The sequence below is a fragment of the Thunnus maccoyii genome, chromosome 18 (assembly GCF_910596095.1).
Source record: "Thunnus maccoyii chromosome 18, fThuMac1.1, whole genome shotgun sequence".
NCBI classification, from domain to species: Eukaryota; Metazoa; Chordata; class Actinopteri; order Scombriformes; family Scombridae; genus Thunnus; species Thunnus maccoyii.
Window position 1 is genome coordinate 21,810,442 of NC_056550.1, and position 22,457 is coordinate 21,832,898.

Consider the following 22,457-nt stretch of genomic DNA (forward strand, 5'->3'; position numbering starts at 1 on the left):
GTGCCAGATTTCAGAAATAAACACATTTACACCAGGCCTTAATTGTCACCCTCCTGCCGCTTTACTACCTCAGAAACTCAACGTTAAGGCCAAGCCGGCACAGCCAGCAGAAATGAGGCATTATTAATAGGCAATTTCACTTTCAACAGCTTCCCCACCTCCTTAGATTTTTCTCCGTAACCCAATTAGGTGAGACCAGTGTAGCCTCCTTACAATAACTTTAATCATAAGTAATGTCAAAACAGGAGCTGGAAGAAGAGGAAAGGAAACAGACAGTCATTCCGTTGTTTGCTTCTCTCTGGCGTAACTCAGAGCCAGACTGATGCAAGTGAGAGAGAGCGATCAGCAGGGGAGGCATTCACAGAAAGTGATAGGGGCGAGAAGGACAGACAGAGAGAGAGCCTGAGCCAGAAGATTAAGAGAGACAGTGAAAGACAGGGGAGAGTGTGAGGGTCTGCGTCGACGTCTGTGAAGTGACAGTAAGGAGAAAGGCAGGGAGTGATCGAGAGAGGCAGATCAAGCCAGAAAAATGAAATGAGAGGATTAGAGGAAGGAGCGAAAGATGTGACTGTTCAATAACGCTCTCCCACACTGGCAAAGTTTCATCAGCTCGAGAGGACTTGACGTGCTCTGAGTCACAGCAGATGGGCAGCACTGTCAAGTGATAATAGAGGTATGTAGCAGCCACTTTTGATAGTGAAACTTAAAACATCGACCGACTCAAGATCCCCTCTGTCAGGACACGACTATGGTTTTGTTAGCTGGTGTCAGCTTTGATCCAAAAATCAGCCGTTGAACACAGTGACCAGCAAAGAAAGTGAACATTTCAGCCAAAAATCTAAGTGTTGCAATTGTTTGTCTACTGTAATGTCAGAACACCAGCAAGTTAGCAAGTACAGCTCCATGTCAGAATGTGAAACAGCTGTTCAGAGCTCCAAAAGGTCCAAAAACAATAACTGGAAACAACATCAGCCAACAGCATAATCAAAGTATTTCAAAGCCAAGTTTGCTGTCTTTTTTTTTACTGCATCGTGCAATAGTAGCTGCTAAAAAGCATTAAATTGTCAAAAAGTAGAAATAAATGTACACTAATGCAGTCTAGCAAAAACACAAGGAAAAGCACCACCTGTCAAGAAACTATTCTGAAACTGTCATTGATGGGGAGAGGAGTGAGTACATGTAGATTTTTTAAAAAGAGACTAAACATTTTAAGTTTGAGCTTGTTTTAAGTCAGTGTCAGTTTGTGTGATGACTTCACTGAAGCCTTAATGTGAAAATGGGGTTGAGTTGTAATTTCTGTCAACAGAGAACAAAGACAGAGTTCAATTATGCTTTCACAAACAGCTTGTGGAAAAGTCAGACATAAATATACATTTCTAAAAGAAGAATTAGTTGATTTTCTTGAACTCCTCTTGCGGGCTGCAGCTCAACCCGTAAATACAACATATCACCTCAGGTGAACGTGTTAGCAAACCGTTGCCTATTTACATTCACAACATTTGCAATCACTTTTGCTTTAGCTCTTAGCATTCAGCACTGTTAAATTGATAAATGCTCCACTACATACACCAGCTAGTTGCTAACTTTATCTATTTGGTGCAATGTAGGTAGCATGGGTTTATATGCAACACCTTGCACATCATTTGACCCATTGTTAATAAGAAAATATGGATTAGTGCTACTGAAAACACAAATGTTTAGCTTTAGAATTCTTGACTTATGCTACATGACGTATAAAAGTGGGAAATATTACATTTCTGCACTTTTTTGGCTATTGAGAGAAGTCTCACCTGTTCAGCTAACACTCAGCTAACTTGCTGTGCTAATGACAAACAATTTTTGCTATTGAGTGAATGGACATTTTCATTTTTGGTGTAAATCAAAACCAAAAAAATAAAACCAAATCACTCTTGGTTTTCTGGATTTGTTTTCTTTGTTTGTTGTCACTACCTTGTCTCTGGTTTATGTATCTGTGTGTGATTAAACAAAAAAGTCTGAATAACTCTCCCTCCAGCAGCGTATTACGTGCTATTTATACTGATACTGTGTTTTGAGCATCATTTTGGCATTCCTCTGTGCACAGCAGTGTGTTTGTGGACGGATGGTGCATTATGCATGGAGGCCACTGAAACTGGCCATTAAAGCGGTTTATTTAGGAGCTCCCTGCCATGTTTGGGCTAAATAGGCTGCGAGAATATGATTACAGATAGACAGAATAAACCAAAAGCTACATGCCTCCTGTTATATAGATGTACGTGAGCAGCATACACACATGCAATCATGCACTATATTCTTTTAAGAGTATTTTCAATGTGCCTGTGTGGATAACAGGATGTGACAGGCTAGATATACATGAATAGCAGAGAATGTTTTGCAAAGATCTTTTATTGAGGTATGTGGCCAACCAATGACTTTGGACATCCAAACACATACTTTTAAAATTTAACATACTTTGAAATCTGAAAGGTGTGAACATGTGACATAAAACTAGGCGTAATGCAAGATAACAAAGTGTTTACATTAGTAAAATCATAAATCCAGTTCTGCTCAGATACCATTTTTTCCCCAGCTCTGACGTATTGTTGATGCTGCTGTTGTAATTCTCAGTTTTTTCAGTTTTTTTTTTGTTTTGTTTTACTTAAGGAACATCTGAAGATCTCCATGGTGAAGTGAAGTGAAGTTGCAGGTAAAGTATATTCAAATATGACAGCAATCACATGTATGAAGGCGATACCTCAACGAAACTTATTCAGATGACACAAAATGAAGTGCTATTGTTGTTATTACACAAAGAAAAGCTTATTTGTCACAGTCTCTAAAGGCTTTCACATATATTGAAATGTAGACTAAAAGGATTATATTAGCTCGATCTCTGAGCTCTCAAAGAAGACAGATGAGTGAAATTATCTCATAATTTGCAGTGATGCCGTTCTCCTGCTGCTTTCTGTCCTTCAATTTTACATATTTGTTATGTTTGTGATGTCCTCCTCTCTGGAACACTTTTAAAGAAATGTATCAACTTTATTAAATAAGCAATGAATGTATGAATCGATCGAAGTCTAAACCATCAAAAGTGTACCTAGATACAAGAAAAAAGTGGCTTCGCTTTATGTCAGAAGCGACCAGTCACATCAATACCAGAGGACAGGAGAGGCCAAACAGGGTGCGGAAGATGGAGAGAGATGAAGACAGGCTGACATTTGATCAATGATGACTCGTGCACCCGTGGGTACAACACTACCTGCATGCACACACTGACTCATAATGGTTCAGCACTCGTGTCATTCCTCTCTCTGCTCCGTCTCACTGCACCTCCTCCTCCTCCTCTTACTCCTCCACTTCCCTCTCTCTTTCCCTGCGTTCCTCCTCCAAGCTGTCAGTGAAACTTAGACTCCTTGTCATGGTCAGAAAGATCCCCCATTGTGTTGTTTTTTCTGGCAGACTGGCTGCAGTTTATATTCAGCTGTTAGAGCACTAGGAACGGCATGTTAAAATGCTGTGCAACGCTTGCAACACCCGCTACGGCTCTTCAACAGGTCTCTGCTGTAACAAACAGTTTTATGCCTGCAGAGCTCATGTCATGTGAACACAGGCAACCAGCTCCTGCCACTCGTAACTGCTACACTTGGAAGATGTTGACACTCTGTTTGTGCTCGCAAGAACCAGCCAAATCAAGGAGGACCACCCTCCCAGTTTTCCTAGAGAGACTGGTTTCATCATCTTTGCTTAAAAAACAGTAAGACAACAAAACATAGACTCTTGACAATTGCTGCTTTTTCTTAGCAGTCAACATGAGACATTACACCAACATTTATTAAGCCATGGATATGTCATTAACCAAAACAAAAAGGACAGGATCTTTTTTTTTTTCAAATTTTCCACCAGTTGATTTATGCTTTCTTACCACAAATTAAAAGATGCATTTTTTTTTTTGCTCTATATTTTCATTGTTATTTTATACTAAAAAAGTCAGGGGAAAAAGTTTCGGAGTTTCCTGTGAAAAGAAATCATCACAGCCTCCAATATTCCTTTGAAAATCTTCTCATTTCTGCACAGAAGTTGGCGCGTGCAGTTATTACTCAGCCTGACGCTGCTGAGGATTTTCGTATCGCGTGTGTACCCCCTTTCATCTGATTCTCTTGTCTTTCTGAATGGCAGTCGCTTTCTATGGCTGGCAGTGGTCGTCCTTGGCGAGTGCCTCATGTTGTCTGTACCAGTCTGCACAAAGCTGATATCAGTCCCCAGGACAGAGACTCTGACATGAGCAGATAGGTATGAGACACATGGAGTGGGTAGAAACAAGAAAAGGACACTGACAGAGGCATCATGTTATCATGACAGGACTCAGCCTCCTCCCAAGTTGGTAGACAAGACATTTTTTTGATGAGGAAAAACAAAATCTGAACCGGCATCCAGCAAACATATTTAAAGCATTTTTGACTTAGATAGAAACATACATTTTTGTATTTGAAAGATAAACCTACAGGAACACTAGGATGCTGAAAAACATCTCCCTTCTAAGAGCAGGACTACTGTATAACTGCACACTCTACTGAAGACTTACAGTAAACCAATTCAACTGGAAACCATGTTTTCATTGTGGGAACCCAACTGGGCTGTGGTTCCAGCTCTTTGCGGGTGTGTGTCCAGTTTATCTGTGTTTGGTTTAAGTCAGTCAGGACTGGTTGGAGAGGCTGCGGCTGAGGGGAGGTAAGGGGGGGAGGGGTTGATGGTGATAGTTTGAAGATGGGTGCGTCCCAGGAGGGAGAGGAAGAGGAAGGATGGTGATGTGCGCGCAGAGGTTCAGATCTCCTCGATGGAGTCGGCCGGGACAAGCCCTCTCTTCTTCCCGCTGCTCAGCTTCAGGAACACCTCGCCGTCTTCTCGCTTCCCCACACAGATCTAAGAGACAAAGAGAGAGAAACTGAGTCGCTCTGTTTTCTTTTTTTTCAAGTTTTGTCAGAAAAATATGTGAAAAAGTGCCATTTTTTTTTATTGTATTCCTGCGACCTTGCAGAAGATAAAGCAATCACAGGAAATAGATAGATGGATGAAATCCTGTCATTACATACTGAGTAGAGTGACTTCCACTTCCCAAAATGAAAAAATGAAAACAAAAACATTAGAATAAGTCAGAGTGATAATATTCTGGTACCTGGGATTCCCTCACGGCCATGTGTCCTCTATCTCGGTTGCCGGAAGCGCCCTGGACGACTCGCCACACTCTCTCTCCAGGCCTGACCCTCTGCACAAAGTTGGCAGGGAAGAAGCCGACTCTGTCACCGCTCTTACCCTGAAGAAGAAATGTGCACAGTACAGTTATTAACATTTGGAATTTATCTGGTTGCCGTCATGACTATTACTGAACATGCTACAGCATCAACTTCGACTTCTCAGGTCTCATATTTAAACATTGTGTTATTCTTCGGGTGCAGCAACACTTCTATGTTGCGTCTGTCTGGTTTTGTATAATTTTTCAGTGGGCGTTGGCTGTTTTTTGTATACAGATGATGATTAGTCTATTTCCACTGGATGAACATGTTTTTTTTTTGACAAGCAGAAGTCCATAGAGGCCAAATGTTCAGTTGTTATCATCTATTTAGTGTTTCATTATTAAACCAAAGAGGCATTTTTGTAGCCATCCCTGTCATGAATAGTAATGAGAGAAACACAAACACTTCCAAACTCTTAGTCACTTCTCTGTCTGCACAGTGATAAAATAATGGCAGGACACTGCTCTAGCATCACTCAAATCAAGGTAATAATTGTTTTGCAAACAAGTGAAATTGTTTCGCCTGAATGTCAGATATAATAGTTACCTGGATGTAACTCCAGTTCTAGGAGTTCGTGCGGAGCCTCACAACAGACGTTGCTATTAGTTTACACCTACGAGACTCCACCTCAGGACCCGTGAAAGGATCTTTGCACTCACCGCCCAATCAGGAGGTAGCAACCACGCAGCATCCTCCCACTATAAGACTCCAGCGTCTACACTGCTCGTCTCCCTTTGAAGCTCAGCAACACTTGACTGGGGCCAGCTGGGCTTCTAGTTAGAGGGCTCCGCACGTACTCATAGAACTGGAGTTACATCCAGATAACTACTATTTCTACTTTGTACGTGCTCTGCCCTCTAACAGGCTTAGCTAGCATTTTTTTTTTTTCCTTTTTAATTTAGTGCAGGATAAGTAATTAACATAAATTGATTCCAAGGTAAATAATTAACATAAAAACACATATGACACAGGAGAGTGCAAACGGGAGAAGCAACAGAACCAGACAGTAACCCGAAGCAAAACAACAAGAACAAATTAATAAGAAAATAAAATAAAATTTTGGCTTAATACTAGATGCACGTTTGGTGTGTAGGTGTGTTTTTTTGTGGGTAGGTGTTGTGTGTGTGCGTGTGTAAGGATATAGAGGGAAGAGAGCAGAAGGAACAAACAGAGAAGAGAGAGAAAAGGAAAGAAAAAAAAAGAAAGCTGCAGTGCTGTTGGGGGGCATCTCTGGTTGGGTCCCAGGGATGAAGAGGCACCAGGGGAAAACCAGGATGGGTCACAACAGAATTTTTTGTTTCTTTTTTTTTCTCTCTACTCCTATCTAACCACATCTTTTTATAGTTTGTTTGCTTGTCTATCCGTACTCCCCTTTCTCTGCTCCTCCCCCTTCCTTGCTCTCATTTCTAACCCTGCTTTAGGTCACTCCCAGATCTGTAGGAGGTTGCTGGCCTGTTGCATTGTTCATTTGGGTCTGAGGAGCATTTAAAGGGGGATTTAACAGGGAATAGGCCCTCAGATACCAAACTGTCCAAACCAGTAAGGACCCTTGAGCCCCCTCAGCCACCTGGGTCCGGTAAGAGATGGTCCCATCATGCAGAGCTATCTTTTGGTTTTTGGGAAATTAAACTTGACAGAAGATAGGTAAATAAGTAAGCAAACCAGTCAGTAAATAAAATAAGTAATAAATAAATTAATAAAAACAAAAATCTTCGTCATCCAATTAACGTGTAATAGCAAAAAATAATCACCATCTGTACAAAAATCATCATTGTACCATTAGAAATAATCAGTGTAATCATTTTTAAGCATAATAGTAATTATCACCATCATCATCATCCCCAATCTCAACCTACCAATAATAATCTATGTAATAATAATACTAATCAACAGCATAATCATCATCTTGTAAATTGTGCAATATTGCTAATAGTGTTCTGTTTAATAATAATAATCCCATCCTAATCCTCATCCTACCAGTCTGTGTAATAGCATTCATAACAACAAAAGGAAGAAACACGAACAGAATAAGAATAAGAAATATAGGAAAACAGAAAAAAAAGAAAAGAAAAGAGAGTATTGAAAGTTAAACGGTTTAGAGAAATGTGCGTGTGATAGAAAATTGGGTTAAGAAGTAAGAACACATTATGATAATAATGATGTTTCACAAGAGCAGTTCAGAGGGAAAGAGAGTAAAAAAAGAAAACTGAGGGAGGGATAGATTAGAGCGAGCTGGTGGGGTCTGAATGTGTGTATGTTTGTTGGGAGTATGTGTGTCAGATTAAACATTTGTAGGGATCACGGTGTATGTGTAATGGCAGATATGTGTGTGTGAATGATGGTGTGCATGTTTATTGTTGATGGTGGACATGCAAAAAGAGGTGAAATCGGTGTGGAAATTAAGAATTTAGTATATAGATAAATGGATTCCAGATCCAAGACAAAATCAGCGGTTTGTTTCTTAATGGAGGCAGATAATTTTACCATTGATATGTATTCGATTAGTAGATTTTTTCAGAGTGTAATATTAATTGTGTTCCTTGATTTTGCTATTGGTTATAACTGAAGGCGAAGACCGTTAGGGTTGAGATGCACTCCCAGCTGGGCCAGTACTGACACTAGTTCCAACCCAGCCACAACCAAGAAACAGCAGAGAAGAAGAAGAACTTTGACAAATGTGAAGACAAAGTTGAAGACCAGGAGGCGGCCAATGAAAAGCGCCATAGAGGACACGACAGGGTTTGGGGGGCCGGGGATCTGACACCACCCTGTCTGTTCAGGTAGGCCACCACCGTGATGTTGTCTGACCTCACCATGATGAGCTTCCCACTCAGTTGTGAGGCATAATGGTGAAGCACCTTCTGCAGGTTGATGTGGCAGTGGGAGCTTAACCATGCGCCTCCCATGTTGGCCTGTAATGAAGAACACACCCCAGTTGCACCCCTTTATGAAAATGGCCAGGTGAGTCCCAAAACATCACGTCCCTCCACGCCAGAGTTCATGCTGTTTGCCCCAGCTCAGGTGCAGCCAAAGCTGCGCAAACCAATGTCGGAGGTTTCTCATAAATAGCAGCCCCAGGCACACCATTGGGTGGGCTGCTGACATCATCCTGAGGAGTGACGTGACGCTCCCAGCCTGCACAGAGGCCGTGGATCTCATGTGTTAAGTCAGCCACTGTAACGCCTCCACATGCTCCTCTTACAGGTGTGCAGTCATGGTACGGGAGTCTAACTGCAGACCAAGGTAGGGCATCTGCTGGCTCGGCTGTAGGGAGCTTTTGGTAGGGTAGATGGAGAAGCCCAGCTGTGTGACGTGTGATCAGAGCTGTGTGGGATTCTGCCTCCTGACGTGATGCAGCAAGAATCAGCCAGTCTTCTATGTAGGTCAAGATTCTCACCCCCTTCTCCCTGAGCAGCGCCAGCACCATGTCCACACACTTGGAGAACGTGCGTGGGCATAGAGAGTACCTGAACAGGAGATGGCAATACTGGGAGATCCATCCTCCCACTGCAAAATGCAGGTACTTCCTGTAGTGGCAGTAAGGAGACGTTGACGTACGTGTCAGACAAATATATGGATGTAATCCAGTCACCTGGCTGGATACATACCAAATGCTGTCTGACTGTCAACATGTGGAATGGTCTCCGTGCAATGTGGCTGTTCAGGACATGCAGGTTCAGTATCGATCTCATGCCCCCTGATTTCTTGGGAACCAGAAAATACAGGGAAAAGAAGCCCCTCCGCGCCTCCAGCTGGGGAACCGTCGATGCGGCCCCTTTTCGGGGGAGTGCGGCTATTTTCTCCTCCAAGGCTGCCCTCTTAGTGGGGATGGAGAGAGAGGTCTGAAGTATGCTGATAAAAGGAGGAGGTTGGCGGCAGAATGAGATGGTGAAACTGAACTCGCATGCAATACGTTCTCAAGGTGGCTGAGTGAAAAAGGGATACAAGCAGCGTAGGCTCTTATAGTGGGAGATGCTGCATGGTTGCCACCTCCTAATTGGGTGGTGAGTGCAAAGATCTTTTCTCAGGTGCCGAACGGAGCCATGTAGAAGTAGTAAACCCAATAGTGAAGCGCATTAGAGGGTGGAGCACAAATGAAATAGAATCGTTTTCGACACATTTAAAGAAAAACATTAACAGCAGATTACGTCGATTATGACAATGTCTGCGTGTGCCTCATTATGCAGCAATATTTCCCTGTTTATCATCCTCTGCACCAGGTCGTAATGGGTTTAGTAAAGTGATTCATAAAATATACATTAATAATGAACACATGACACAAATATTACAAACATACATAATTTAAAGGTTCCTCAGAATGGCAATGTTGATTTAGGGTGTTTAATGACTGCTGCTTCACTTCAGGCTACATAGGTTCTGGTAAATATACACCTACTGATAGAAGACAGACAGACTTTAGTTAAGACTGGGTGCAACTCCCTTTTTCTTTGACTGACACACACACACACACACACACACACACACACACACACACACATACAGATGCACATTTATTTCCATTGGGACCAAGTGAAGCTCATTAAAGACTCAATAAAGACCTCTTTGAGGCTGCAACACCAGTCAAGTTCATTATGTTAAAACTCTTTTGGTAATTTTCAGAGGAAATTATGTTCTATTTCTGTCTGTGGCTGCCTGCATGTTTATGACAGGAAAAAATGGAGCAGGTGTTATGCATTAAAGGCTTAATTTAAAGACTTGAATTAACACATGCGCACAATAAATGTACACACACATTTGTGACTTGACACACATTTCTGCGCACTTGAATACACATTATACACAGAGGTACGCATCTACACACAAACCAACAAGCACACACGCACACACATATGTTTGCAAATGATTTATTACCCACCTTCCACCACTCCTCATTAGAGTCATCAGTGACCTGCACCCTATCACCCGGACTGGAGGAGATAAGACAAGAGAGGAGATGAAAAAAAGAGGAGGCACAAAGGGGAGGTGATTGAGGTGGAGAGGGTAAGGGGATGCAGAGACGAGAGTGGGGTACATGATGGGGAGATAAAGGAGTTGAGAGAGTGGGAGCGGCAAGGAAGAGAGAAAGAAAAGAGAGTTTAGTTCAAGCCAAGAAGATAACATTATCAAGCTGCCACAGTTACAGAGCTGTGGTGGTTAAAATGTAGACGAGCCTTTGTGTCCCTCTGCAGAGGTGACAGAGCAACTGCCATGAGGTCTACATGAAATACGACTCTGTAGCGCCTACTGCAGCAGTGAAGTCTGGACCCGATCTGCAGCCAACCTGGGCTGCATGCTAATGACGCTACCAGTTTTTTGATGAGACTTTCCAGCACACACACATGCACGTACACAGTGTACCCACTGTCCTAGATACACGGGGAGAAACTGCTGTCCCAATTGCACTTCTGTACGTTGCATCTCCTGGGGTGTCTGCTCTCACTACTGCCCTATATGATCATCGCTCACAAACACACACACACATAAGTTTGCACACACTTACATAAACTTACCAACTAGGGTGAGACCCATATACCTGAGCTGATACTTATCAAATATTTATTATTCTGCTTACTGAGGTTTCTCCCAGTAGCACAGCTATTTAAAACCTAAATTTATGGTTTAGTTTTCAGAAATATTACATTTTTCCTACAATATTCCTACCGCTAGTTAGAAAAACTCAACACCTACTAGCTGTTTTATTCATTGGCAGAGAAATACAACTTTATAATCATGTCACTATTTTCATGTGTGACTTCAGATTGCGAGACCGACGTGAGATGTTGCATCTCCTGCGTATGTGCGCCCACAACAATGATGGCAGAAACGGTGCAGTAGGTCTAGTTGACAGCGTGAGTGTTTAGATTTTGCATCTTTTCTTTGTGAAAATGAAAACTCACTGAAGAGTAGAAAGAATTAAAGTTTCTGTGTCATCCTCAGGCGATGAAGGACAAAATTTCACAGTCCTCGCTCTGTGTAAAAATACTTTCTGAAACACAGCTGAGGACAATATGAGGCCTCAACAGTCTGAATTACTCAACTCAAACGCGGTCTTCCAAAGTTACAGTTTTTATTGCAAAAATTCCCAGTTTTTGTGTTTCCTTTCTGAGTCACAGTGGAGGCATTGTAACAAAAGAGGGAGAGATTCATTTTTGCACGGAATGAGGAACCATCAATAACTATTTTATTGTAAATATGAGAATGTGACTATTCTTTTAAAATACTGTGAACCTATCCTTTAATATATGAAGAGTTTTCCTAGTGTTTAACAGGTGTGGTCAGCCGAAATAAATAATTTTAAGTTATGATCAGCACAAACTACTGTCTGTTCTTGACTTCTTTCAAATATATTTTGTCTTCAGTAGTCAGAGCCTGAGAGAAGCACAGAAACGCATAATGCCTTCATATGTTGTGCACTCACACACGGAGCTGCAGCACAGATGGCTGCTAACAGTCCCATGGATCTACCTGTGCGATAGCTGTCTCCCTATTGTGCACACATACACATCCTGCCCTCGTTTCACTGCTCTGTCCTTCCCTTTCTTCCCTTTCCTTGTCCTTCTCCGTCCTATAGCGCTTTCACTTCTATATGGGAGCTTGGTTTTCTCCGCCTGGTTTTTTTCCCACCCTCTCTCTCTCAGCCTATGATAATCTTCAGCTCTATGCCGTCTTCCCTCATGTCTGTCTGCCCTTTCATCTCTCAGTTGTTCAGTGTCTCAGTGTCTTTATCCTCTTCCCTGCTGGGAACACAGCTCAGTCGCTAGCTCTATGCGGGGACAGTGATGGGCTCCGAGTTTATAATTAGCCATCCTTAAGGGTGCCCCGGTACTGTCCTCTGCAGATGGTGGGGACATTTTTGTCCTGCAGGAACTACAGCCGGGGCAAAACACAAGGAGGAACAAAAAAAACAGACTAAAGCAAATGCACTCATGCACACACAATAGCAAAAACTCTATGGAGTGCACATTGGAGCAATATGTGCGCACACATGGTTACGAAATGCTTGCACGTACACAGTCTGTTTGGTTATTACTCACTGCAGTTCCAGGTCATTCTGTTCCTGAGGCAGAAACTTGTAGAGCGCTACATAGGTGTGGATGGAGTGAACTTCGATACGCTTGGGCACCTGGACACAGAGAGAGACACGGGGAGTAGAGGCCGGAAAGGGAGGCAGTGAGACAGAAGTACATGATCGAGGAGGAAAACAACAAGGGGTGACAGTATGCACACACCGCTCACCTCTGTAGGCGTCTGAGCTTGGCCACTGCTCGCGTCTTCTTCCTTCTCAATCTCCGTGTCAGGGACAGGGGTGTCTGGAAATGGTGAGAAATTTTTCTTAGGAGGTGCCAGGCACGCACGTACCCACACATATGCAATAAGGCATGTAATTACTCTCATCCAGGCACAGTAAATCTCTCACACACACGAGACAGACATGCTCAGGTAAACACAACATATGCATAGACACACATAGGCGTGGACATACACGGTACATATGCACATCCACATACATGATAACACAAGCACACAGTGTGTTTACCCCCTGTCTCCTGAGTTATCTCCTCCTCCATGCTGCACTGTCTCTGCTGCATCTCCTCACCTCCCTCCTCCTTAAGACACAGAGAGGGGAAAAAATAATGTGTTAGCACCAAGAAGGCGAAAAGGATTTATCTGACAGAGGGAGTAAAACTCTGTAAAATTCTGCTTTCAATTATTCAGAATGCACACCACACAGATCAGTAATTCTTATTGTTGAAAATAGACCTGCAAAGAGGTGTACTCCACATGTCATATATTTTAGTCTGATTATAATATGGTTAGATCAATATGAGAGACTGATTTTCAGACTGAATCTGTCTATGTTCTCCTGTTCTATTTACTGATATCTGATACATTTCACTAAAATTTAAACACATATATACGTGGAGACTTGAACTCAGACATAAGTCACTTTTAACTACATGTTTAATGAGGGGAACCACAGAGGCCAGTGTCATAGACGATACCCTGGTGCTCAGTTGTAACACCTCTCAGATACCAAATTGGATTTAAGCAGGCGACTAGCATGACCTCAAAAGAGAGAAATCTTTTAACAGGCTTTACATTAAATTAATTTTAAAGCTGAATATAAAGTCATCTTTAATGATATCCAGCAAAGTCTGGCAACTTTTTGCAGACAGTTTGAAATATCACTGCTCTGTGGTCTCAATACTTCCCCAGAAAGTTGACCGATGGATCAATATTGACAAAACTTTGTATCACACAGGATCCAACTGCCCTCTACTTCCGCCCACAGGGTGATGATGTCATACCAGGTTGTGTGTTGGTGACTCTGACAAACTGCCAAAACTGGAGCGGCTCATCTGTGCCAAGGACGTCCCGTAGCGCAAGGCGGCATACACGGGGTCTACACGCATCCGCGTAGCCTCTGAAACCACACACACATTCATAAGACTCACGCGGTGCCGCACACACTTATGTTCGGTTCATTTACAAACACACATGTAAATTATTCACACAAAGACACAGTTCCACACACACTACAATTAGGACTACACACTGAGATTACACTGTTTGTGCCTGTGCCAATCTGGAGGAACCGGTGGGTCTAAATATAACTGTAGTAACACAGTCAGTCCAGGACCAAAGTGACCCACTTTAGATCTGAGAGAGGACAGCGGCCAAAAGTTAAGAAGACATCAAGACATTCAAATTTAATTGATTTATTTATATAATTACTTACTGGCGAGAGATGTGTCTTAGTTTTAATAGCTGTAATATATCTGGAGCTGCAGTTGAGTAGAAAGTGAATAAGAGACACGATTTAAAATATGGAAATCCTCAGAAAGCCATCATTGCTACATTTCATGTAGATGGCGGTGCCTGGTATTATCAGAGTATTTCAGAAGTTAGGAATGACATTTTCTGCTCCTTTTCCCTTCCAACTCAACACACGAGTCGAATGGAGGGCTGAATGAGTTTTCTGTAGGGCCAGATGTGTTATGTGTGTGTGTGTGTGTGTGTGTGTGTGTGTGTGTGTGTGTGTCTGCAGGATGAAGTGATTTGCAGTTTCATATTGAGTCTCTGTGTGCTTTCCAGACAGATGAAATATTTAAAAGGAATGCTAAAAACGGAAATCCTGCAACAATTTCTTTGTACGATTAGTCCGAGTATTTGGAGGCGATAAAGCATATTTGTGCTTTAAGTTGATAATGGCAGCATGAATGAAGGACGCATTTCTGCAAAGAGCAATTAACTGCTGGAAAGCAAATAGCAGAAAAATGTGCTCAAAGATTGCAGTTATCTTTTTTATATAAACAATTATTTTTCACCATGTCAGTGACCTTAAGCTTTTCTTCTCAGCGCAAGCTGAATTTTATTTGCGATATGGCTTCAAATCTGTCTACAAATAAGCCTTTGACAACTTTAATCCCTTGTGACTAGAGCTTATTTTAACAAACTATGCGCTAAACAGATTTGATCAATGACAAAGATTGTATCCCTAAAACCATTACTCAGACTGGGTTGTCCAAAGTCAAGCCGAAACTAAATCCTTCTTTAATCTTACAGCTGTTGCTTTTGTCAAAATAGAGAAACAAGTCAAATCTGTGTATACATCTGTGTATTCGCTAGGTTATTCACTCCTGTAGCTATTAGACTCTCCCCTCATAAATGAGCTTTAATATGAGACAGTAAATGTCTTTGTGGATGGGAAATTAAAGTCTGAAAAAAATCCATCATGAAAATTTGGCGTCTGATACTAATATGCGTAAATATGAGCACAGTATTTTACCAAGCTTTTTTTTTTTGTTGGCATAACTCTGAGGACACTTTGCAATGTGTGATTGTGAGTTTGGCAGGTTGCACTCTCAGCTGGCCCTGGCGGAGTCCCAGGCGTCATGGAGCTGAGCTCAGGGTGATGACGAAGTTGTAGGTTAATTGTACCCTGATTCATGGATAGTACAAGGAAGTGACAACATGAAGTGCTAACCCCTGATTCAGTGAGGCAAACAGTATGTGAGATGAAGGACTGCATCACCTACACAAGTGTTCACCCCCACCCTGGTGAAGGCGAGATAGCTGAAAACGTTTGGTGAATAAAGCACGGTGGACTGGAGAGGACTTTGGTGACGTGTTTTCATTTTGATGGAAAGCAAAACAAGCACCCGATCACAGATTATGTAGAAAGGAAGAACAAATTCAGGTACTTTTGGGCGAGTGGATCTAAAAACAGTCTGTGCTTATACAACATGTTAAATGCTGCATTCATGAATTGTTGGCAGAATGGGAAGAACACAAAAACTTCTGAAATTGTTCCAATTTGCTAGTATTCATTCTGCATGGTAGCCTTGTAGTCACACCATTTAAATGGCCTTACTTTCTCTGTGCTATATATTTATAGTGGTTAAATTAGCTGAATCAATTGAATTGTAAATATAACTCCCAGCCACTGATTCTTTTCACCAAGTGGGAGATATAATTGCATGTCTCAGACGTGGAATAACAACTCGGAGGTTGACATGAATGTCTTTGGCTTGGCTGTCCGTATTGATATTAAGGTCTGAATGATGTGACGTGAATGCAGCATCAGTGTTAATCAGTGTTACACAACAAAATTTTAAAGTCAGAAGAACATGTCATCAACCCAAGGATAAACAGTAAAAATCCAAAACATTATATATAAAAACATAAACATTAGAGTTTATGAATATGTTAATCACATACTTTCAGAGTGTGGACCATCCGTCAGCCTCCAAGAGAAGCTGAATTTGTTCTTCCTCTTTAGCTTTTTCCACTTCATGCTCCTCGGTTGTCAGGTGAGATGGAGACAGTGCTGGTTTTATTACAGTACACGCACAAGCAAACAAAAATCTAAAAAATAAAACCAAAAAAAAAAAAAGGCCAGACAAGAGCAACATCACAAAACAAAAGCACACACAGAGAGACACCCAAACAAAACAATGCACATGTGCACACATTCTTACACACACACACACACACACACACACACACACACAGACACTCAGGTATACTCACCTTGGCTTGGCTGGACTTCCTTGACGACAGCCAGTTGGTCATTGACGAGCATGGGCGAGCTGAAGTTTCGCTTGAACGCTCCAGGCTAATGGAGGAGAGCAGAAAGCAGAATGATCTTTCCGGTTTCCATTTACTTCCTGTTTATAGGCTGAGCTGATGGGAAACCGGCTCTGTGTAGTGATTTTAGGACATTAATGGGGTCATTTTAAAAACGACTGAATCGGAAACACATCAAGACACACTTTACAGACATGTGAGCGCACACATAGAGTGGTGCGCATTTCCGCCATTGAGTCACAAACTGAAGCGAAGTGTTTGCTCTCTCTGCTGCTAATTATGAACAATGAATTCACTCAGTCACTTACTTGTGTGCACATGGCTTACACATAGCCATGGACATGTGATTCTGTGTGTGTGTGTGTGTGTGTCCACAAGACTGCAATTTCACACTGAATTAAGCGCAGTAAGTGTTTCAGCTGAGATATTGGTTTGCCTTGACTTGCAAATGAGCCACTCACTTTGTCATATTATGTTGAAGAGAGACACACTCTGCTGATCAAAGCTAATAAGTGATACCTTTGTTCTCGTGAGGGATGTACAGGCTCCGGTCTGATAACATTTTGCTTTTCGCTGCCGTCATCATTCCCCTAACCTCTCCTTCACTTTCTTTGTGCTCCTCTCTGCGCTGAATGCAGTGCTCTTAAAATTTTCCGAGTGGCTCTCAGAAGGTCTCACCTCTTGCTGCATGCTAATATCCTCTGCTCTAGAGGATAAACAAAAGCTGCAGAGCTGCATCTAAAATCACCCCCAATTTGCTGCCTAGTGGACTAAATTCACCTTGCACCATTGCCCTTCAACCAGTACCCAGGTTCAAAATCCACAAGTTAGCACAATGGCATGAATAATGCAGTGTCCATAGCATCTACATGAACTTTTACTAAAAAATTCCACAGTGTAAATCTTTAACTTTACCATGCAGGTGTCAGCGATGGACTATAGAACGATTTCAGATCAAGTTTGGGTCGTAAATGTTCATCTTCCTGGTCCCAAATAGACGACAGTGGGATTAATGTTTTGTTTCCACCACATCAGCACTTCACATCTCTTAATAAACATCGACTGCATAAACAGCATTCTGCCCTTTACCGTATGTGTCTGTGTTCTGTCAGCATTTTAATTTAAACTGCACATATGGCTTGAATACTGAGTAAGACTGAGTGTGCCCTCAGGTCAAGAGTGTTTCTGCGCTGGTGTTTCTGTGCACTGAAGCAATGGATGTGTGCAGTGATGTAGTGTTTTTTTTTTTTTAAAAAAAAACACATTAGTAGATGTTGTCATTTAATTGCATGAATTGCTGCTGTCCTCGACTTATATGACATGACAGTGATTCAACTTACGTTTGCATTTTCTGTTCTGCTGCGCTCAGCTGCCTGAAACTTCTGTTAAAATGTTAATTTCTTTTTTTTTTTTTTTACCTTTAAACTGAACTCAAGGCTTTTCCGGAAAACATATCCGATTAATTTGAATTTCAATATGCAGGTAAAATTCTGAGTCCAGCTGATCCAGGGTTATGGTAAAGTTACCATGGTAACAGTGTTTCTGCTCAGGTTCAAATCATGATCGCAATCCAAGCTGTTATTGTTGCTGGTGTTTTTATAATGTGGATATTAAATCCAGGAATAAAAGAAAAGGGAGGTCAAAGTGAGCTGAGGAGAAGAAACTGCTCACCATATTAATACAAAACACACCCTGTAAAGAGTTTTCTCTCTTTCAAAACACTAATTTGAAGGCATTTTCATTCCTCATAATGCTGTAAACAGAAATTACTCCACCTCCTTAACATATCTCTTAAACTCAGATGTAAGGTGAGCTGAGAGAAAGCTTCCTCCTTCAGCAGACGAATGTGAAAACATTCTGATGTCAAACTCTGCACACACACACATCATTGTGCACAGTGAAGCTCAAACATCAAAACTGAAGCAACAATAAGCAAAACATATTTTTGAATGAAGGGGGACTTCAAGGACATGACTTGGTGGCTTTTTTTTTTTTTTATATTTCCAGCTTGTTTGATTATATTGTTTGATGATTAATAGAGGAAGAACTCGGTTGTTATAGCAACTATAGCTGAACAAAGAGATGATCCACACACATAAACTTCACAAATCTTAGTAAAAGCACTCTGAAGTGAAGTACAGTACAAAAACAACACAGCAGTGATTGCACAGCACCCAAAATGTTACCAAATTCACTGATTACAGATAAAAAGAAGTGTAACAAACCAAGATATTCAGTCAGTGACTATGTTGAGGAAAAAAATAACAAAGTTACAAGGGGAAAATTCAATGTGATTTTCTGTGTATTCGCACCTTCCCATGACACGGCTGCTGCGATAGTTCCGAGGTGCACCACAGGTGAGCGGCCATCTTGCACGTTTTACACCGAAGAGCTTGTTTGGAGTTTCCTGCAGAGAGAGACAGACATTGGGAGAATCAGAGCAGAGGATGCACAAATGGAGGCAGCCACAAAAAGAAAAAAAAAAAAAACACAGCAGGCTACAGATCCGCACCAGGCAGAGAGTGTTAACGAAACAAAGTGGTTCTTCAGATCATATGAGCAGGTTTCTCTCTGCTCAGGTAGAGAGTGTGTAATCAAGCACTGTCCCAGTTTTTATCAAGCTGGCACTGCTAACAGAGCTGACAACAACAGCTTCATAATCAACAGCTCCTCTTCCAAAACAACTTAGAGAGATTGGAAATCAGCTGGAGATATTTCAATCATAATTGATTTGGCATTGAGTCATTTTCCCTTTTTCGTCTCTGTTTTCTAGTGTTTCAGTGATAAAAGAGTAGTGAGATTTTTTTTTTTCTCCTCATTTGTTAGGTAATGAGAAATCAACTGATGATTGTTGAATGTTTTTAAAAAATTAAGGGGTTGAATCTTTTGAATCCTACAAAATATATTATTTCTGGATTTGTTACACAGTAGATATGACACAAGAATCAAATACTTCTAAGAGAAAAAATGGATTCTGCACTGCTGTGGAGAACAACTAGAGAGCTACATAAATAAATTCACAATGCGAGCAAGAAGAAAAAACACAGGCACGAAAGCAGAGGAGCAGTTTGGAGTCTGTAATCAATCATGGTGACAGGAAGTAGATTCAGCAGTAATATTAGCAGCGACGAGTAGTTCATGCATGCAGTAAATTAGGGATGAACGCACTTATCACACACATCTGCAGCACAGAAATTCCTGCTAATGGTTTCTTCATAGTTATGGACACTGTGAGAGCTGCACTGGAGTCATATTGTCCCGTTTGAATCTTATTCTCCTTAAATGGAGTAGATAAAAATCAGCCGGCGAGATGAGATCATTTAAAGTTTCTTCATGTGTTTTTTTTTGTCAAACAAGTTCAAGCAACACTAGCTTTAAGACTAAGCTTTAAATCCTGCTTCAGTCACAAGAAAATGTTCCCACATAACAATTTTAAATGTCTTTAGCATAATAAATGATGTTCTTTACGTTAAATGGTTTACACTATGAGAAGCCCTGCCAACAAAAACATGTAGAACAGAAAACCTGACAAAACTGCAGCTAAATCTTGTCTTGCAAAAAGCAAAGAGAGTCCTGGGAATAGACTGAGCACCTTACCCACTATCATGTGCTTGCAGTGCTCGCAGTTGTTGGACTTGCGAAAGACATGGTCCTGGAAACAGTGGGTGATCTGAGGTCGGGAAGGCTTGATGGGCAGTGATGGGGAAAGGCTGAGAGAGGGGGAGTGGGAGGAGATAGAGGGGTTGGGGCTGAGAGACGGTGAAATGGACGGTGAGCGGTCGCCGACGAGAGGAGAGCCAGGCAGCATTGGAGGAGAGGGAGGCGGCGGGTCTGTGATGAAATCCGGGGGTAGGCGAGCGTCGCTGTACGACCTTTGGAAGAAGTTCTCCACACTCTTACTACGCATCATGGTCTTGAAAGACAGTGAGCGTTTTAGTCTCTGGAGCTGCACAGACACACACACACGCACACACAAATAGACAGAGACAGAGAGAAAGAGGGTACATGAAGAATAAACACAAGATAAGCAACAATCCTGCGCCACATTCGGGAGCCATAACAATTTCCAATACGCCCTCAGGAAAGCACAAGCAATATCCCGGCATTCATAAACACAACACTCGGCTCTGATCTGTGCACCATGAGGAAAGAGGATGAGTCATGAAATGCAATATCACCTCATATGGAAATATCACATTAATAGCAAATCTACCTGCACGTTCCCTTCAGTGAGACCAAGAAAACCTTTGCACAGTCACATTGCTGCTTGTGCATTTGGCCCAGGGTTAAACAAAATAAGCTTTTCCTCTTTACGTTAAGGACTGCTGTGTGTAAATGGCATTTCCTTGGTAGTGGTGGCAGGGGGGCTATTGTGATGAAACGAAACAAGACAGTTTACACAGGCTTATCATCTATAACAGCCTATTATCCTCAGGGCTCTTAATCTGATGGAGCCTGCTCATTGGCCCGATTGATTGCGCCAACAGCTCTGCACCGAGCTCACAAGGCCAAAACTCACATACCTACAACATGCAACAGTATCAAATTGCATGTATCCTCTCTCATGCATATTGATGTAACCAGCCGCGCTCGCATTTTATAAGCTGTATGGACCAAATAGTCTTATGTGATGGATGGTTGCTGCTTTTAAAAAGCCAGAAAACGTCACATGAGCAACTGACGCCCCTTTGAGCTCTGCTCTCTGCAGCCACCTCGCATTGATTGGCTAGATAAATGCACGTTTCCTGACCTTTCCCTCCGGCTCTGTGTACAGATGATGATGCTAGTTTTCTGGAGGATAGGCGCCCATTTGTTACCCTGACATGCAGTGACAGCGGGAGAGCAGGGCGAGGGCGTGGCCCTGTCGCAGGGGAAGAATGGATCAACATAGACAGACAAGCAGACAGATAATCAGTAGGCCACTGACACTCTGTGTGCACATTCTCTGTCTGTCTGCTTGTCTGCGCTCGTTCTGCTCAGCGCCAAACATAATCACTTTACAGGGACATGCTGTTTACAGCTCTGCGCGTCTGGGAATAAGATATGAAAACAGTTTGTCTGTTTGAGTTTATGTGTGAGAAAGTAACACATGGAGGTAGAGCAGGAGAAATAAAACTGTGTGAGTGTAACTGAGTGTAAGTTTGCACTTCCATATGCTTCCTATAAATTTACATTAGTGAAAGTTCCCTTCATCAGATTACCCTGATGAAGACAAGCTATGCTGTACAATACATCATATTGCTATTACAGATCTTGGTGTACAGAGTAATGTTGTTCTCTGCATCTTGTATCTTGAAAGGGATTTATAAGCTGTGACTAAGGGCTTCATTAATGATACAAACAAGGCAAGAAAATATTGTTAGTCTGACTCATCCTCCTCTCATCAGATTTTACCTTCAGGCTACCCAAGTTATTGTGCAGTATGTCTTCAGTGCTGCTTGTGGATATCCATTTTTGGGATGAATGGACTGGGTGAGCTTGTTTGGCACGTTGTGTGCATGTTTGCGTGTGTTCAATACCTTTATTTATGGTTCGTGAATTTGTATTTACTGCGTATTTATTTAGATGTTTTTTTAGAATTAGGGCTGATCTACAGCGCAACAAATCCCAAAGCAAATTTCCCAACAGGGACAGTTAAGTATAACATCATGATGTTTACACTAGTTGAAACTGAAAGTTCATTTTTGAACTTGGAAACAAATAATCTTGACAGAACAAGTTCAATTAGTTGCTGTTCTTTAGTTTCTATCAAAATGTAAACAAACAGAAGATTGTGTGATACTGTTACGACCATATCTGTGTCCCCAGAAGATTCCCTAATTTTGTTTTCCCTTCCCTGTGTTCCCAGTACTCCCCAGTCTGTCTCCCTCTCTGTCTATATATTGTTTGTGTATATATTGACGTGGGTGTGGTCTCCCTTCCTCATTCTCAGCTCATCCTGCGCACCTGCCTGCATTCGGCTCATCGCCTCTCCTAGTCTGCTCGCCTGCCTCTCATCAGCTTGCTGTATATCTACCCCGGCTCTTCAACCAGACCTCACCAGATTGTTGTCTCAACCACAGTAGTAGTTATGCTTCAAGGCCAGCTTAGCTT

The 22,457-nt window shown here is 41.9% G+C and overlaps 1 protein-coding gene across 5 annotated transcripts in view; it reads right to left on the bottom strand.

The window, feature by feature from the left end:
- Positions 1-3,773: 3,773 nt before the first annotated feature.
- The window catches only part of LOC121884337 (SH3 and cysteine-rich domain-containing protein 2-like), a 28,503-nt gene continuing 9,819 nt past the window's right edge, over positions 3,774-22,457 (bottom strand). For 3 of the 5 annotated variants that reach the window (XM_042393100.1, XM_042393101.1, XM_042393102.1), the window contains exons 2-11: positions 19,962-20,310; positions 18,677-18,771; positions 16,308-16,392; positions 13,583-13,698; positions 12,811-12,880; positions 12,510-12,583; positions 12,308-12,396; positions 10,150-10,201; positions 5,156-5,293; positions 3,774-4,902 (exon numbers count right to left, since the gene is read on the bottom strand). In XM_042393100.1, the coding sequence (XP_042249034.1) occupies positions 4,804-4,902; positions 5,156-5,293; positions 10,150-10,201; positions 12,308-12,396; positions 12,510-12,583; positions 12,811-12,880; positions 13,583-13,698; positions 16,308-16,392; positions 18,677-18,771; positions 19,962-20,310 (1,167 nt within the window). In that variant the 3' untranslated portion in view covers positions 3,774-4,803. Of the gene's footprint in view, positions 4,903-5,155; positions 5,294-10,149; positions 10,202-11,052; positions 12,141-12,307; positions 12,397-12,509; positions 12,584-12,810; positions 12,881-13,582; positions 13,699-16,307; positions 16,393-18,676; positions 18,772-19,961; positions 20,311-22,457 lie in introns of those variants that run through there. The other 2 variants (XM_042393104.1, XM_042393103.1) reach the window with 2 other exon arrangements.